An 18568-nucleotide genomic window follows, 5' to 3' on the forward strand; every position below is an offset into this window, starting at 1 on the left:
CAGTAAATCTGCATCATCCTCATAAATTGTTTTGATTATCTGTGGTCTTATGGTGATGATTTAAACCTTTTGATTTACTGATTCAGTCTTAATTGGGTCCTGAATTGGGTTATTGCATCATTTTGTCTTTAATTGCTTTAGTGAAAGTCTAGTAAATTAGGCTGGTAATATGCTTGCTTAGAGGGATTTTTGTCTGTTCATGCTTCTTAATAAAATCCATAAAAAGTTAAAAAGGAACAAGCTTATCCTACTGAATTGCCACTTGTATCATGGAGTCTGAAGCTCGGAAAATCAGTCTACAGTGCCTTTGTCTCTTCATCCAAATACATGTCCTCAGAGTGAGAAAAAATAGAAGCAAACATCCCCACAGCAAAGGGGTGAGTGGAAGAAAATGGTAAAATGTGAGTTTAAAGCCTAGGTTCCAGTTCCTGCTTTCTGGACTTCCTTTGACTTTGCATGCAAGTTATTTAGGAGAAAACCTAAAAAATGTACTTAAGATTCCAAAAATGAACTACAGCCCATGGCTAGAATACACCCTGAGAATCCTTCCTGTCTTGGGAGATCAAATCTCTGTTTTGTTTTGGTTTGTTTGTTTGTTTGCTTGCTTGCTTGTTTTTGTTGGTGGTGGTGTTTTGTGTTTTGTGTTTTTTAATTATTATTTTGAGGTCTTTTGTCATGTCCCAGATTTTTTTTCTCATCCCCATTCTAGCAGCTCGGTGTCCAGATGAACATCTAGGTGGAGGCACAGGCAGCACCTGTGAGAAGGATCACCATCTGCAAGAGGAAGTTTTGGCCACCGTGGCTGCCCTACATGACTGCTAGGTGCTGCCCGTTGCTGCACAGGTCTTCACAACCTCTTCCCTGCTGGATTTCCAGCAAGACTGCTGCATCCGCGGTGCATTTTCTACCCATCGCTAATGAGCTCTGTGCTGACAATGCTGCCTGTAACTTCTTACAGCTTCAAACCCACTGTTTTATAGCTGGAAATATGCTGCTTCCTCCCATTCCATCAGTAAAGACCATGCATTTCATTTTGTTTGATGGTAGTTCCTGCTGCAGAGAAAATGTTACTTCCCATCTACAACTCTGCTTTACATTACTTCCTCTCACCAGCTCTGCTCCTACACCCCAAAGCCTGCTTCTATAAAGACTAAAAAGAATCTGCTCCAAAGATAAAGTTGTGAAACCAAAGAAAATCTGCAGTTAATTAAAAATGGTGAGAATTAAGCACAGAGCAAATGTGAATACAAAGTTCGGATCAGCTTGATCCCCAGTGTGACGATGCATTTTATTTTACCCATTTAGCAGAAGAGAGATTTTTGTCTTCACACAGGCTACGGAGACACGGCTGGAAAACTTCCACTGTCTTTAATTAAAACAGTGTGATTACATTTTCCTTTCTTCTTCCTATGTAGACCCTGAGTCAGTGTGCAGAATTAGGTACAGGTGGTCTGAGTGCAGCACTAATTTTGCTCTGTTACACTGGGACCAGACCCAACACCCTCATACCCTGTCCTTGAACTGGCCAAGGCTCTCTCTAAGAGCAGCAGCATCCCACCACGCTGGGGCTACCTGAGATGCTGCAGTAGACATCAGCTCTTCTAAGCCAGCTGCATCTGAATTCCTCATATGCGTTTTAGGACAGATGCAGCTGGTACAAAAAAAAAGCTTGATGCCAGGTCAAACCTACCAAATATGAAGATGGAGATATTGATTGCAAAGCCAAGACCAGCATGTTGTGTTTCAGTTTGGCTTGGAAGAGGAAGATGACAAGGTCTGCATTCACTGCAGGATGGCTTCATATTTGTTGCTTTTGATGGATTTTGGGCCTTACTCAGTCTGGTTTGGGAACTGTGTGAGCAAGCGTGGGGAGGGTGGATTTGTTTTTGCTTCATGGCTGCAATAGCTGAGACAATGACCTGGCCCACAGGAGTGAAATGGGCAGATTCAGCACAAGGGAATGTGTGGAAACTAATCCTCTTCCCAGATCCCCTGGCTCTGGATAACCCACAGGACTGAAAGAAAAGCAGCCCCTGCAACCAGCATGTGAAATTCAATAGGTCCATGTGGCTCAGGTTGGATGTTTTATCCTTCCTTACACTCACCTGCATAATTGTGCAGGGGTTGTGAAGGCTCCTGGCACATGTGAAACACCTCATTAGTGGTGCTGATGTCTTCTGCCTCGGGCTGTACCTCAGCAAGTTGGGTATTTGCTGTCTGTGCTTGCCCAAGCCTTCAGGCATGTTGGGGCACATTGCGGTATGTTAACCTCCAGGTCTGGCACCTTCAGGATTTCCATTTGAATATGTGCACTCACCTGGAAGCTGCGAGGCCTGGGCCTGGGCCCTGCTCATTCATTTTCTGTTAAATTGGATAAAAACACAAAATAAGCCCCTGAATCATGCTTTGCCATGAAGACTTCCCCTTCGCTTTGGTGTCGGTGCCACCAAGCTTCAAATTGGCTGATCTTGGTTGTGCCTTGGTCCAGGCCTGGGTGCAGGCCTTTGGGGGGCTTCAGCCACTGCTGACACCTTGGTGACAGGATGGGTGCTGAGGGGGATATTGAACTGCATTTTCTCACTTCACACAGCCTACGTGTACGTAGTCATATGCTAAACGTTTTCTCACTTCACAAGGCCCATGTGTGCATAATTATGTGATAAGCAGTATATTAAGCCATACATTAAAACCAGACATTGTCACTAAAATGGCAGTATTGGCTGGCTCCACCTTGATGGCTATTTTTTAAGAGATCTATGACTATGAATTTTGTCATTAATTATTACATTAATATTTGCTTAAATTTTCTTGTATAATAATTCGTTTTACTTTTTATTATTCTGGTTATTTATTCTACTTTGATCTATTATTTATTTGCCATTTAATTTCCCACTTTCTGATTTTCTGGGATGTCACCTGGAGCAAAATCCCATGCAAATAGCTACCATACATGTCTACAGGCAACACACACAGTGAATCAGTTGCGTACATTCCCATACCAGTTGTGCCCAGTGCCTGCTCTGAATGGAAGTACTTGGTGGTGCCTGGGAAACCATCCCAGACCAGTGGGGCAAATGTTATAGTAACGACCCCAGAGAGGGGGTATCATTGTTGCCTTGTGGAAGTTAGAAGGGATATATGTAAATCTGGGGTCTGGATGGATAACGTAGCCTCGTGAGGTACACTGGCAGATGCTCAGGACCTTGTCCATCAGACAGTCCTGTTTTCTCCCTGCTCTGCTGACAGATCTGATCTAACCACCTAACCGAAGACATCTGTCATGGGGGCTTTAAGGACGATTTACTCTTCATGATTTCCGGGTAGACATTGGGTTTCCATCCCCACGGGGTGAGGTAGCACGTGTGTGGCCACAGGATGGACTTCCCTGGTGACATGAGGATACAAACACACGCAATGCTTCCTGGCAGAGACTTTTAGCATGTGGCACCACTTGACCCATCATATTGCACCCTAATACCCAGCTGTGGTACAAAGCCAGCAATGCCACCAGTAGCCAGCACCAGCAGGGTCCCTAAGACCAGGCCAGCAAAGCTGGTTAAGGAGTCTTGTCTGAGTCTATGCAGCTGAAGGACTTATAATTATTCATTAAAATTTAGGTGGACTTTCCACTGAAATAACAAACCTGATATAAAAATATCCTCATCAGACTCCAGCTTTGGAGATGGTGATGGTAAAAAAATCAGGAGAAATATTCAGAAAAAAATAAAATGTTTTTCAGCTGCAGACAGCCTCAGAGATGGTTGACAGTTTGGAAGCATTTTTTTTTTCATGCACTGAAGCAAAGACAGGGACCAGCATGGAAACTTTCAACTTGAAAAGCGTAAATACAGCTACTGAAAATGTTATAAAATCAGAGCTGTGCCACCCTCTTAGCAAGCAGTACAGGTTCCAGCTCCAATTATATGATCCATTTCTTGAGGCAGGAATTAGGTCTTCATCATCTGCTCATGGGGAGCAAAATGGAGCCCTCATGTTGTGCATGTGAAGAAAAATAGATTGTAAACCTAAAACTAGCCTGAGTCACCATCATAGACACAAGAAAAGAGAGATTGAATTAGAAGATATTTTCTTTTACTACAGAAAATGTTTTCCTTGCTGCCAGCTTCCAACTAACACTGTAGCTATTGGTACTTACTGCAATTTCTAACATATCTAAACCAAATAATTTTAAGATAGTGTAGCTTATGATCTGTTTTTCTCCAGCAAGAGCTGCTTTTCCTGGCATCAAGAAATAGGAAAAATAATTTATTGACAACAGTCTGTGACATTTCCTCCTCCTTATCTCTTGAGGCCAAGTCTCCAGCTAGCAGGGTATTTCAGAAATAATCTTAAAAGTAATATGAAAAAGAAGAGACCAAACCAGCTGCCCCATTCCCATGGAAATGCATGGGAACAGATCAAGCAAGCACCCCTTTGCGATGCAGGCATGTGTTTGTCCTCGGAGAGCATGCAGAGATCAGGCATCTCATCCCCTCTGTAGCCTGCTGGGGTGCTACTGGCATGGCAGATTAAGTCCCTTTTGCCCCAGAGGTTTTTCTCTGGGCAGAAGAAGTGAAATAGTATTGTTAACCTGCTGCTCTGTGCTTTCTGCCTCCCCTGGTGCAGCTCTGTGTGATGTTCCCCTCTGTCCTCTTCCCAAGCCACCAGAGCCCCAGGCCCCAGGTGGGCACCTCTGCCCATCAGGCTTATTTCCTCCTGGGGGAGAAAGAGCTGAAGGAATGGGCCATGAAGGTTCAATGACCCCAAATAATTGTTGATGGGGCTGCTGCTCCCCTCTTCCTCTGCTAAGTCACAACACAACCCACCAGATCTCTTGCTGTTCTGCAGCAAGCTAATGAAACACCTCAAATGCAATTTTCCTGCCCTTTCTGTGCCTTTCTCATACCCATGAAGCAGATTTACTCTTTAATATGAGCAATTTGAGCAATTTGAGCATCCAGCTCTTTAAAGACCTGCTTGTAGCTGCTGCCAGGCAGGCTGCGGGCAGAGAGGACAATCCTGAGCACGCAGGCTCCAGCACACTGACTCAGCTAAGCAAAGCCCTGGCGAAAGCAAACATTTCCTTTGGAGCCTGAGCAACATGTGCATGGGGCAGGGGAGCAGAGAAAATGACAGGGCTGATACTTATAAACATCAGAGAGAGGATTTGATGGAGTTCTGTAAATTTAGGGTTTGGATTGTGGCCTATCTGCTAGAGTAAACAAGAACAGAATAGGAAAAGAAAAGAAGTGTCAAAAATCCTCTCCGCTCTCCAAAGAGTGTGTCTAGCCTGCAGGGGCATGCTGAGAAACCCACGCCAAACTGTGGATTTGGGTTTTATACAAACCAGTTCCTTCTCTTGACCCAGAATCTTGACAGATTTTGAAATGCTGTATCTGTTTTGATATTCTGGAACAGGCTCCTCAGGAACGTGGTCACAGCACCAAGCCTGATGGAGTTCAACAAGTGGTTGGACAAAACTCTCAGAGATATGGTTTGATTTTGGAGTGCTCCTGTGTGGAGCCAGGAGTTGGACTTGATGATCCTTGTGGGTCCTTTCCAACTCGGGATATTCAGCGGTTCTGTGAGTCTGCCTGTGGTGCCTACTTTGGCATCTCAGTTGTCTGTCTGGGATGAAGACTCAAGAGAGGCTCAAGAAGTCTCCATAAGGGCATTCATTGCAGTTTTAGCCATGAAGCACTGCAAAGGCTTGACTGGGCATGCAAGCATTGCAAAAATGAAATATTTCAAAGGCCTCCTGCTGATTTTTGTTTGGGGGATGGAGGTGAGGGGTGGGGGACATAAGGATTTATGCCAAATTTCATCGTGACTCCAAAGCATGGGTGTGTGCCAAAGAAAACACCACTTCACTGGTTGTATTTTAACATTGCAAAACAATTACTTCCACCACCACCTTGTTCTGAGAAATGGCTCCTTGTTTGTGGAAAATCTTAGTAAAAAGAAGACTTTTGCAGCAGGCAGTTGCTAAGAAGAAACCCCCAACAGTGTCATGATGCCACCAAGCCCATAGAATGGAAAACCAACCAAATCTTGGACCACTAAGAGGTGGTTCCTTGGAAAGGAGGCATTGCTCCTGTCCCACTACATCTATATTTTGCCTACCTCCTGAAGTGTGAGCTCCAGGGAAATCCCTGCCGGGGTGACTTGGCCATGTTCCCCCGAGAGCCAAGGCGATCGGAGCCAACAAACCCTCCAAGCACACCACCGCGTACTCTGGAACAGGCTGTCCTGCTTGCTCTGTTTGTTTTAGGGGATTAGGAACATGCCTAAACCCAAGCACATGTTGGAAATGACATTTCACACGCAAAGCAGCCTGGTTTGGAGGGAACTAGCGATATTTCTGTGATTAAATGAAAATAATTGGGGTTCAATGGGGAGGAAAATGAAATTTCCTTGCAATTACTTAGATTTATTGTAAGAACAAATGACATATCTTGTCAGTTTTATCTGCTCTCCCCAGTTTTCCCTGTATATATTTTCTCTCCTTTTAGAAATTAATTTAGGTTCCTTTGCCTCATTAATGAGAGATTACCTAGCTTGGTGAGAAATTTTGTGTATAGCAAGTGGGATTTACTGATGCAACTCTGAATCGCTGATATGCTTTTCTGCTCCAAAAGCCTTTTCTGCTAAAACCCAAACAGGATAACATATGGAATTCATTCTCTTCTCAATGGTTTTGGTGTTGAGAAACAGAGAAAGCTGCTAGTGTTGTCTGGTCTCCATAAATCCTCCTCTACTACTACGTGGTTCTGCTTGAGCTACCCACGTGCGGCTGTTGAATCAGGATAATGCTTGTGATTTTATGAGGAAATAACAGAGCTTCTTTGGTGCACTCTGTTCTATAAACATCCCCATTAAAAATAAATAAATAAAAAATCAGAAGAGTTCTTCCTATTGTTCCCATTGTAATATCTAAGGACATAAGGTGCTTTTTGGGCCCAGAGCAGCAATAAAATTATCCCCTTCAGCTCTGATGAGGCACAACCCCTAGAAAATTTTAACCAGTAACTGAAATAGCACAACAGAGACCCTTGTTGGAGGTGATGGTAAAAAGAGGAAAATCTCAAGGTTTTCTCTCTCCTGTTGCCTTGAGTCATTCTTTTCTCTCAGTTCATCTTTTCTGCAGCATGGGGTCCTGCAAAATATAGTTGCTTGCAATATGAAGCTAATCCAGATTTTGGATTTTTCTTGTTGCCTCTCACTATATATTTCCTATTAGATGCTTTTTGTTTTTGAGGTGAGGTATAACTGCCCACTGCATCCCACATGTGGGAATATCTCATATTTAGAGGGTTAATTACGATCTCTATCCCTTTCCTAATGATTTCTACCACTTCACCTGCTTTTTTGATTGAATGCTGAGTCAATGTTTTCATTGAATGGTAAGGAGTGATCTCTTCGTGATACTAGACTGATCCAGATGATGGGGTAATTGATCACTGACTTTATCCAATTATACTAGATGGCTAATGCCTGCTCAGAGCATCTCAATTCACATGGATTCTAAATTTCCCCCATGGATATCCTTTCACATTACTTACATTGCATTTCATTTATTTTTGTTATCAGTCACCCAGCATCGCTCAGCTAATTCTCCACTTCATTACTGTTCCTACTCATTTGCTCTCTGGCTTTGCAATTTGTTAATATTCATTTTTCTCCCTAATTTCTTTTTGTCACCTTTCTGGTCCTTCAAGAAAGAAAAAAAATAAAAAAAATAAAAAAAAAATAGAGCCATGAGAGCATCCCTACATTCCTCCACAATTAAGACAGAGGCCAAAATGCCCCTCTCTGTCCCCAGTTCTGGCTTCATCTGCTCTGGGAAACTTTAGCACCAGCCCTACAGATACTCTGGTATCCTTCAAGCCCCTGATGTGTTCTCAAAAGCAAATGGTAATAATTTATAAAGGATCTTTGAGCTTCTTGTGTGGGGTGCCTCATTTGATGGTGTTTCTGAGCAATTGTTTCCTCATTGGAGGGCAACTTCTGCTCTCTTTTGCCTCCCCACCTCCTATCCTTTTTATCCAGCATGCTCTCTGGGTTTCTATACCACCCCTTGCCAACTCACTCTGTACTTTCACCAGTCTGTCATGGGTACTTTTAAACAGAAACATACGCAGCCATGCTCTTCGCATTAATTTGGGAAATAGTAAGAATTTATGCCTTTTTTTTTTCTTCATTTCTGGATTAGCTCGTCATTGAAATAGCTGCAGAGTGGGTCTGAAAATCAATGTCTGTGTCAGGCCCTGTGCGATGACTCCCAGACTGGGTTAAGATGCATAAACTCCCCTTCACATTCATCCTTCCTGCCCATAAGACAGCCAATGATAACACTCTAATAGCATTTTTATTTGGGCTTGGCATCCCCTATTACGTGTTGAAAGAGCTACAATGTGATCTGATCTGACTGCTAGTCCTTATCTCTGGAAATGGTCCAAAATCAAGGAGGAATGAAAGAGAAAAACCCACAGGGACACACCCTCACTTGGTTTTGTACCAGGGGAGACGTTTTGGGTAGTGTTTGGATTTTGTATTTGGGCAGTTTGTTTTCATTGTCTTAACAAAGTGACAAAACTCTCATGAGACTGACATTGAGGAAAAAAAATGGTTTACTTTTTTTTTTTTTAAGCTAGAGAAAGAGCAAAAATAGGATGAAAATTCCAATCTTTTCATCTAGAGACAAAAATATCACCCCAAAAAAGAGCATTTTCCAACATTGTGTTTGGAAAATTTGTAAGAATAGCAAAGGTGTAGCTATATTAACTATACTTTCTCATCTTTATAAATCATTTATAAAACATAAATGAATAACAGAGGAAATGCTTTTATTAGCAAAATAAAAAATAAAAATAATAATAATAACACAAGCTTTTAATACCTATACCAGGAAAAACAGTCAATTTATTCAAACAGCAGTGTAGAAACCAGAAACAAACAACAAACAAACAAAAAATTAGTTATTTTCTTGTGGATTTACATTTCAGAGTTAAAATCTCTTGATGGCTTCTAGGGAAGCCTTAGGTCTGTAGTAGTTCTCAGGAAATAGCATTGCTGACTGCAGCACAAAACAATTCAAATTGTGCTGATTTGGTAGGCGAAGCCTTTGAAACCAGTGAAGCTTTTGGAGGAGTCAGAATCTTAAGAAATACAAATATTATTTCAAAGGGGAGGGGGAAAGCTCTATTTCCAAAAGGAGTAAAATTGGAAGGCAATTAAACTCCGCAGCATCCTAGAAGCCAACACAAGGCTTAACTTCTGAGCTCAGCTTGGACTGAAGCTCATGGTTGAAAGCTGATACGGGCTTTTCCTAGCGCAGGGATAGTTAAAGCGTGGTCCAGCAGGGCTGCAGTCTGGATATATTCTATTTTTAAATGCTGAGACACAGCATGGAGACCATGCAGCAATCTGGTAAAGCACGGAGAGTTAGGAGCAGAGCGGTGGTTTTCACGGTGTTAATTCTGAGGACTTCACCTCTGTCAGCTGGATCAGTCCAGCTTGTATAAACCAGGTTTAGCCCTGGCAAATTGTTGATGTTCCCTGGTGCTGAGCATGGGTTGTCTGTCCCTGTCGAAAAGCATGAGGCATATCTACACTTGGGGCTCATGCTTGTGTTAAGAAAAACTATTTTGTGAAGGGAAGGAACACAAAAACTATTCTTCCACCTTCCTCTCCTGATGGTGCCCTGTTATGAACAAAGGTTGTTTGACTACCAAGACCAAAGACGTGCCCTGGTACATTAACACAGCTGAAAAATGTGTCAGCCATGGATACTGATGCCTTAACCTATGCTACTTGAGCAGAAGTTTGTAAATGTCTAATGTAAATGTCTAATAAAGACCGTGATGATTTTTTTTTTGAGATAATGAAGAAATGGGATTTACTTCATATTTTAAGAAATTAGACTATATCAAATGTGTAATAAAAATATTTTCTATAGGATTTTAAAATATATACATATATAAACTACCTTAATTTTTAATGCCCTGTTGATATTGTTGTGATCTCTACAGTATCTAAATCTAACTAAACAAGGCTGCCCAGCAACCTCCATTATACCTCAAACAGTGATTTCAAAACCTGAAGCCTTGTCCACACTGTAAATGAAACCTGCTTGAAAACAGGATCTGAAATTGTCTGCTGGGCCTGTAATAGTCAGGCTAAGTCTACTCCTGATTTTAGGAGCAGGATTAGGCCTTAGGCACAGACCCAGAATGAGGTGGGTTCCAACCCCTTTGGCTGGGCAACACAGAAGGCACCTGAGGGATTTATTGTGACTCTTAAGGCACTTCCTGGTTAAATGAAAAATATTAGAAATTTTGTTTAGAGTATTTAGGGATATTTAGAAACAGTCTTAAGACAAAGTTGAGCACATCTGCATTTCATTTTGAATAGGGGCCCAAACTGACTATGCATCCTGGACATAGCCTTTGCTCAGACACAGAAATATAGACTTTAGTCAAGCTTAAGGTAAGGGGGAAGCTTGGGGTCATGATGGAGCAAAGAGCATTTATGCCTGCATCCTTCCTACAGCACCCATCTCCATATATTCACTCGGCCTTGCTGGCCCAGTCCATGTGGAGCAGGTAAGAGGGCATCAGATCCTTCCTAGAAGAGCTCCTGTGCCTGCAATGGCCCATGGGGCAGAACAGGCACTTCCTTCACACCCATCCCACCACAGGCAACCTAAAACTGGTGACAGAGGCAGATGAATGAGGACCAAGAAGCACCGTGTGTTTTAGACTACAATCTGGCCCTACATCCACCCAGGACACCATGGACTTGGGTTGGGGCTGTTCCCCAGATAAATCCAATTTCCATTCCTGATTAATTCCTAGCACCATGCCTAGAGCAAGTTCAGATTCATTTTCCATGCAAGGTTTGAAGCACAGTGTAGACAAGGTGTGAGGGCCAGATCCTGATCTAATGCAGGCAAAATTTGTCATCATCTTTGGCCTGAGCACTTACCCTTGCATTATACTTTAAGGTAGGTAGCATGGGAGTTCTCCTGCTTTAAAGAGTTAATATAGGGGATTTGACCACCTGCAGAGGAAAGTTTCTCACTGAGCTTTCGGTTCATCTGCTCCATGTGCCTGGTGTTTTTCCTAGCTTGCCGGAGAGACCTCTTGACTTTTTTCACCCGATCTCGCAGCTGTTTGTTGCGCTTCTCCAGCGTTGCCACCTTCTGCTGCAGCTTCTTCACTCTGTCCTCCTCCTCAAACAGGGCTTTCTGCACCGAGGAGCACATGAGCTGGGGACATCAGAAATTAAATAGGAACAAAAAGGTTATTAAAGTAAAAGTTAACTCAGGTGTTCATAGAAAGACCTCACAGCTCTTCAAACACAGAACAGCTTTTGTGAAGTTCTACTTTTTTGCATCTTTCTAATAAAAGCCTCTCTTTCTCTTCTGTATTCAGATAATACCCCAAATTGTAGCTTTTGATGACACTAATAGTTCACAATGACTTGTGTGAGCTACTTTGAGAGACCTGTTGAGCTCATTGAGGCTAACTTGAATTTAAGAAGGAAGGCTGCCCTATGCATGGTCTGAAACTGGAGTTCAATCCAAGGTGTTGCCACAATTGGAAAACTCAAGACTAGATTCAGCTCAGAAGCACTTCAGAAACTCCAGACTTTGACATGAGCCTGCCCTGTGCTCTTTATCTCAACATACAAAATAAAGTCAAAACCTGCAAAACACCTTTTACCTTTTTTTTTTTTTTTTTTTTTTTTTTTACCTTTTCAAGCACGGAGTTGCCTTGAATAGCTCATTACTTGGGCTTCTTTCAGATGAAACCTTAAAACATAAAATCCTAGCACTTCCCAGGAGCATTCAAGATCCCATAACTTTAACAAAGAGAAGGTGCCTGAGATCAAGGACAGCCCCACCAAAAATTCTGTGATCTAGAGCAGTGATCATGAAACCTATTTCTGCTCAGGCTGACATGCCCTCTTCATTTATTTTTTTCCTACAAAAAAGCATCCTGAGATATTTCATTGTGCATGTGGGATTTCCATCTGATTGTCACACCGGTGTGCTATGGGGAAAGGCATGTCTTCTGCTGAATTTGTCTCCTATATACATTTAGATTTTTAGTGTGTCTTTTAAGCACTCCTGGAGCCTAGATGGGCTTTCTCTGGCAGAACATTTGGAACAGTCAGGAAATCTAAACAAACAAGCAAATCCTCACTGTGATGATGAAGGATTACATGTTTCTTTCCATCTTCTTTTGTAGTACTTTCAACTAAAAGTTGGGGAGGGAGCCCGCTTTGATGAGTAATGCTTCGTTTGCTTTGGAAACCCCCAGCAGCCAAAAGCCATGGCTGGTCAACACAGCAACTGCTTCCAGTAGCCATAAGCTCTTGTATCTTGTGCAATAGCACCACAAGGCTTTACTAAGAGGGAAATGCTTACCCTGGTTGCCCTCTCACCAGGGATCTTTTATAAATGCCTGCTAGGAAAACGGGGAGTTGAGACTGAGAGATGAAGGCCAGAAATTGCATGACAGAGGAGAGAATTTGATTTTGATCACAGCTCATTCCAAGAGCTATTTGAAAGCAGCCAGCACCCGTTGGCTTCTGTGTTTGCCAAACCCTTGCAAAGCTTTAAGCAGACCAATTCTTGAATTTAAGTCCCTACACGGGAGAGCACTGTTAGGAAAAGATGTTTGTTGGGAAGACAGAAGGTAGAAACTCCACATCCTGAGGGATTTCTGGTGTTTTTCATTGCTGCACTGATAGGCATGGCATATTACAGAGTCCAACACAGAGTAACAGAGAATTCATGCACCTCAAGTGTGCCGTGATATGAACTCAACCATATCTCATCTACCTGGGCTGGCTGTGGGGGGCATTGGCAACTTGTGATGGCTGACATCAGGGATGGCAGTAGCCTCACCCAGAGGTGCTCCCAAACCTTTGAGGTTGGTCCTCTGTCAGCAGAGGTAGTACAGGTGTACTGAGCCACTCAGAAACTTCTCGGGTATCATCAGAAAGCTAGCCAGCTCATTTCCTTATGCCATTCCTCTTCCAGATCTTGACTTTCCAGCCTGAAGCCAATAGTTTAGAGCTTAAATCACCTGGAGATATCCAAAGAGATCACTGGAACAACACAAATGTATGATTCTGTCGGACACACACACCTTTGCTTACCAATGGGAAATTGGTAGAAAGAGCCCAGTCCTGCAATCGCAGGACTACTAGCTGAAAAATGAACTCCTTTGCTCTTTCTACATGTGGAAAAATAACAAACTGGGGTCCTTGCATTCTCACCAGCTGGTTACAAATGGTGTTTTTCACAGAGCTCTGCAGTAAGTATCATGTACAAATGTGAGTGCTGTCCTACCCCTGCTGTTACTGCTGGAGCTGTGGCTCAGATGGATGCACCCAAGTTATTTTTAAGTGATTAGATCTGGTGCTGAGAGCTGTGCAACTGTGGCAGCATGGAGCTCAGTACAGCCTGTATAGTTCACTAGGAATAAATATGTGAGGAGTTAACCAGCCCTTGGTCCATGCTGCTACTCGGATACTTTTTGCTTGCAGCCAGCTGAGACATCCCCGTGTTGCGCAGTCCTTCCTCTGGAGCATATCTACAGGCAGGAATTTCACACCCTATTTTCTCTGGTCTCTTGAAAACACAAATGTGCATAGTTTGCACCAATTACCAGCAAGATCAAGCTTTAGACCAAAAGCATTGCAAAAAACTACAGAGGAGTGGGTTTTTTTTGTTTGTTTTTCCAGTCTGCGGCTGTCACTCCCCTTGCCTTTAGCAGATGTGCTTCAACATAGATCTCCAAGCTGGCACACAGTTCCCTCCTTCCAGGCAAAGAGGGATGACACCAAGCATCCCCTGGCCTGCCTGAGCTGGGCAGGAGTGCAGGCAGCCAGGTGGCACAGTGAGAAGATGCTGAGAGGAGCCAGTTCCACCTGGTGCCCCTGAAGGGAAGAACAGATCTGGCAATTAATGGACAGCTGATGAGTCTTGTTCCCAAAAGGTATCAGCAGCAGACAGACAGTTAAGCAACAGGTCAGAAATGCTGCACTTAGCATGGCATACATGACCACAGACCTGGGAAACTGAGTGAATGACCAGGACGTGATTCTTCAGACAAATCTATGAATTATTTTTTGAGGTTTCCTTCTCAAGTTACATTATCTAGTGACCTATGCTAGATTTGTTCATCCTGAACATTTCTGATTGCATGTCTGCTTGTTCCACAGTTGTGTTACCAAGCCATCCTCAACAGTGTTTAAACAAATCCAGAACAGTGGTAGAAGATGTAACAAGAAAGGTAGCACAAAAAGAACCATACATGTCCTTAGGATTTAGCCCAGACAGCCTACAGCTGTGACACCACAAATTACATATATTTCAGTATTTGTCTGAAACATCCTGTCACAAATACACCCAGACTGAAGTCTCACCACATCTAGATGATTTACACATTCTGTCCATCTGCCAAACACATCAGCACTGTGTTACATCAAACTGCTTTTCTGAGTGTCACATTACAGGCATGTGAGCCCTTTACCAAACGCCCTGAATTGCCGTATGTATAAATTTCTGTCAGACACACACATCTGCCTTCTATAAGCTTCATCAGAATGGGACAGTGGACAGGAAACCCTCCATGGACAGGGGTGTAGAGGGGGTGTTCTTCCACCCTTGTCCATCTGGTTGAAGTAAGTTTCAAAATCAGGCAGTGACCACCAAATCTTTCCTTTCATTTACCAAAGAGAGAAAAGTTGGGTTCTTGTTAGCTTCTAATGCATGCTCCCTACAGACAGCACTGGCACCCCATTAACTAAATGTCTTTCAGGTCAGGTCTCCTAAAATATCTTTCACATCAACCAGAATGTTCAGACATGGGGTGTCATCAGCTAAGATAGTAGTGGGAATGTCTTTAAAAGCATGACAGTGAGACCTGATCTCCTCTGCATGGACATGATGTTTTTAGAAGAACTGGGCATAGGCCACGTTGGTTTCTTGTCCTCAAATCTTCTTCCAGACCCACACTGTTGACCAGAGCAGTGTCCAGCTGTGCTTGTGCTACCATGGGATGCTCCCTCAGCATCCCACACCCAGCATGGCCCCAACACAACCTGTTGGGAGTGTCCAGTGAAAGAAACAAGAGACAAGTCCCTCTGGAAATGCAGCCCAAGTGCAGTGGGTTGGCAAGCACAGCTCCTGCTCTGCTGCTGAGCCTCCTCCATGCTGCACCCCAGTCTGCTCATCACATCCCCACACCGCTCTCCTCTCCCCTTTCCCTGCTGTAAATCTGCCCCACAGAAAAGGTAAAAGCTCTCTGAAGTTGCTGCATGTTGTCTCACTGCTCTGCGCTTTACCACTGTTGAAGTTATATAAAACATCTTAAACTGGAACCTCATGCAGCACGAAGCATGTTCCTCCATCTCTCTTTGTCTCAGCACAGCAATAATTCATGCACTCTCTCAAGAAGAGCTTGGAAGCCAAAGCTCTTTATTTTTCTTTAACTCCACCAGGATTTATTTCCCCAAAGCCTTCTGTGTGCTCAGCAAGAAGGGCTCTGTGCTTCAGGGATAGCTGATATGGATGCGACACAGCTCAGGCAGTCAAACCTTGCCTCTTCTAGCTGGAGCAGTCCTCCTTGAGCCCCGCCTTGCCATTGACAGATTTCAGACTCCGAGCATCACTTTCTCCTTTTGTCCAGCTCCTTTGGGCAGGCTAAGTGGGAGTGAGCATGCTGGACGGACAGACGGACGGTGCGGTGAGGGATATGAGGAGGGATCTGGCAGTGGAGGGTATGGGGTTTGGGATGGAGTCACTTAACCTCCAGTTACCGGGGCTTTTCAGCCAAGACTAACACTCCTGCTGAAGTGTAGAAAAGCCCCTGTCAGCACTGTTAAACCATCGTGCTGGATGGAGCTCGGTTAAACCACCTCTGCTCGCTGCAAGACTGCACCTTTGGGAGACACTGAATTAGGGTCCTGGGGCCAAATCCAGCATCACTGGCATTAACGGGAATGAGTCGAGATTTCCATATGGGTTCATATGGGTTCCATATGAACCACCAAGATATATATGATCTGGACAGAGAAGGAAATTGTGGTGGTTGTTCTTGCAAGGATAATAGGGTCAGCTTTTGCTGTGGGAGGTGTAAGGCTTGTGGCATAATCCAAACTGTTAGAGGTAAGGACTTCACTAGGGTAGGAAACACTGCCCATGGGGAGCCTCTGCCAGGCTACATCCACCATGAGGTGTCCTGGCACTGCAGACAGTGCCTTTCTTCCTCATACTACTGCCCAGTGAAGGCAGATTTTCACTTTAAAGCTCTAAGTGCCAAGATAACTTGCTCAGGCTGAGGTGGATCCCACCCCAAGGCCCACAGCATGGCAGCTGGCACCACTAGCTACCCCAGGGAGGCTGCAGTGGCAGCATAAGTGTAGTTTTCTTGGAGTTTGGAAAATTTTGCCCTGGAAATGGACTCAAATCCATGTCTATGGTCAACTGGGAGGTTTTAAAAACAACCCTGTTAGTTCTGATCTGCATCAAACTGCTGCTTGGTGGAAAGCCACCTGAAGAATCGTTCAAGGGCCTGCGAGGGCAGCTCTTGGCCTATGCCTTGGCAGGACTCTTGGCCCTGACATTCCCCTGAGCAGATGACAGCAGCCCATCTCCCTGGAAAATAGGAGTGATGTTTACAAACTGTGACATAAGGGCCCGAGTGCCAGCAGCTCCACCAAGACACCGGCTCAGCACAGAGGATGGTTCACTTCCAGGGAAGAGTGCTTTTCAAAAGGAAAAACACCCACAACTTAATCTTTTTCTTCTGATGTCTTTTTTTAAGCTGAACAACAGATTTGTTTAAAGAAGATACTTCCCCGTGATGAAGTATTTTTAAAAAGCAGACCTTCCTCTCTGGCAAGGTGTCTAAATTTCTGGTGGCTCCTTGTCTGCAGTGGGTATGGCAAGCACTCATCCTAAAACCCTGCCCTTTGCCTTCAAACTTGGAGCCCTCGCATCCCTGCTCCCAGATTAAGGGTGGTTTTGGAGGACATGGTGGGATTAGGAGGCACTTGAGGGCTGGTGAAAAGACTTCAGTGCTGAAGGTACATGGATAAAGGTCTCTGGCCCCCAAACCACAGACAGATCATGGCCTGAGGCTCTTCTTTCCGTGGAGACTTTGAGCCCTGAAGCCTGAGATGCTGCTAAGGGGGAAGAAGCAAGGATAGCAGGTGACAATCTGACCCCATCCCATGTGCTGTGGTTGGGCATGGTGGTGGAAATGCTACTCCATGATAAGTACTCTGATCGCTGCCAGCACCCAGGTAGGGACCAACCAGCCCATTCCCTATTTTTGCGAAGGAAAAAAGGCAACCTTTGAAAGAAGAGAGAAACCACACTAACCAAGAAGTCAGGAAAGGAGAAAAAAAAGAAAAAAAAGGTGCGTATGAGCCAGGCTGCCTACCACAGGCATTTAGCTTGTGCCAAGTGAGCAGATAAGTCAGTCCTGACAGTAAATCCCTAAATTCCCTGCACAGGAACCAGGAGACAGAAGGTCTCCAGAAAGAGAAAAATAAATCAAGAGGGCAGGACCTCACCCTGGGGCATCTCCAAGCCCCTTCCCTCTCCTCACTGACCACGCAGGCAGTGCAGCGTGGGCGAGGGATGCACACCAGGAGCCAGCCGGCTGCTTTTTCCAGGGGCTCTGCGCTCGCCTTGTTTCCTTTCAAAGCATTCCTCCCAGTGATTCGCCCGAGATGCCACAGGAATGCAGCGGTGAGGGAGGGGAGCAGCAAAGCCTTGTGTCTAAGCGGTTTAACAGGAGCAGCCATCGTCCTCCTCCTCGCTCCGCTGGAGCTGCAGAAGCAAAGGCTGAGCGCACGAGCATTGGGCTCAGCGCTTGGTGTTCAGCCCCACCAGCCCCATACCTTGTGCTTTCTGCATTTCCAGGAGCTTCACAGCTTTTGATATCGCTCCTGGCTCAAGGCTGGGTGATGGTTGGGTATCTGAGATAGGGCAAGGCTGTGGGTCTTGAAGCCCTCCCAGGAGTTTAGCCCCAGGGAGAGGTGGTGCCACCCTGTCAGCCTCTTTGCTGAGACCTACATCCTCCCTCTGTGAATTCCTCCACTTACAAGGAATTGCATTTGCAATTTATATCCTGCAATCAACATCTGTTCTGGTTCCTTCTGAGTGCTGTCCCAGGTGGTGGATATTCCCAATACACCCGCCTAGTTCCTGGGGAACACAGTGCAGCAATTGGTTAAGCCAGTTGCTTAAAAGTAAATGACACCAAAATTTTAAGTGCGCTACCCAGCTCAGCCTTGCTGAACTTAAGGAAAACTATTTAAAGTGAAGACTAATGCATATTTTGAATAAGGAAAACAATGTCTTTTCTCTGTTGCTGGGAGCAATTTAGGTGTTGAGAATGAAGGGGTTTGTAAGTCTGTCTCACAAGCCTTGCTGCTTCGTGGATTTCTGCATTTCGCTCTGCCTAAATTCTGAAAGCAATTGAGTTGCTGCTTTTGCTAGTTGGGTTTTTTTCTTTTTTCTTCTTTTTTTTGTAATCAT

General features: G+C 44.3%; 1 protein-coding gene across 1 annotated transcript in view; it reads right to left on the reverse strand.

Annotated features, from left to right (window-relative positions):
• Positions 1-8890: 8890 nt before the first annotated feature.
• Positions 8891-18568, reverse strand: part of CCDC3 (coiled-coil domain containing 3) — a 39575-nt gene continuing 29897 nt past the window's right edge. The window contains exon 3 of the mRNA XM_005018839.6: positions 8891-11269. Within this exon, the coding sequence (XP_005018896.3) occupies positions 10994-11269 (276 nt within the window). The 3' untranslated portion in view covers positions 8891-10993. The remainder of the gene's footprint in view (positions 11270-18568) is intronic.

Source organism: Anas platyrhynchos, chromosome 1, assembly GCF_047663525.1.
Source record: "Anas platyrhynchos isolate ZD024472 breed Pekin duck chromosome 1, IASCAAS_PekinDuck_T2T, whole genome shotgun sequence".
NCBI lineage: Eukaryota > Metazoa > Chordata > Aves > Anseriformes > Anatidae > Anas > Anas platyrhynchos.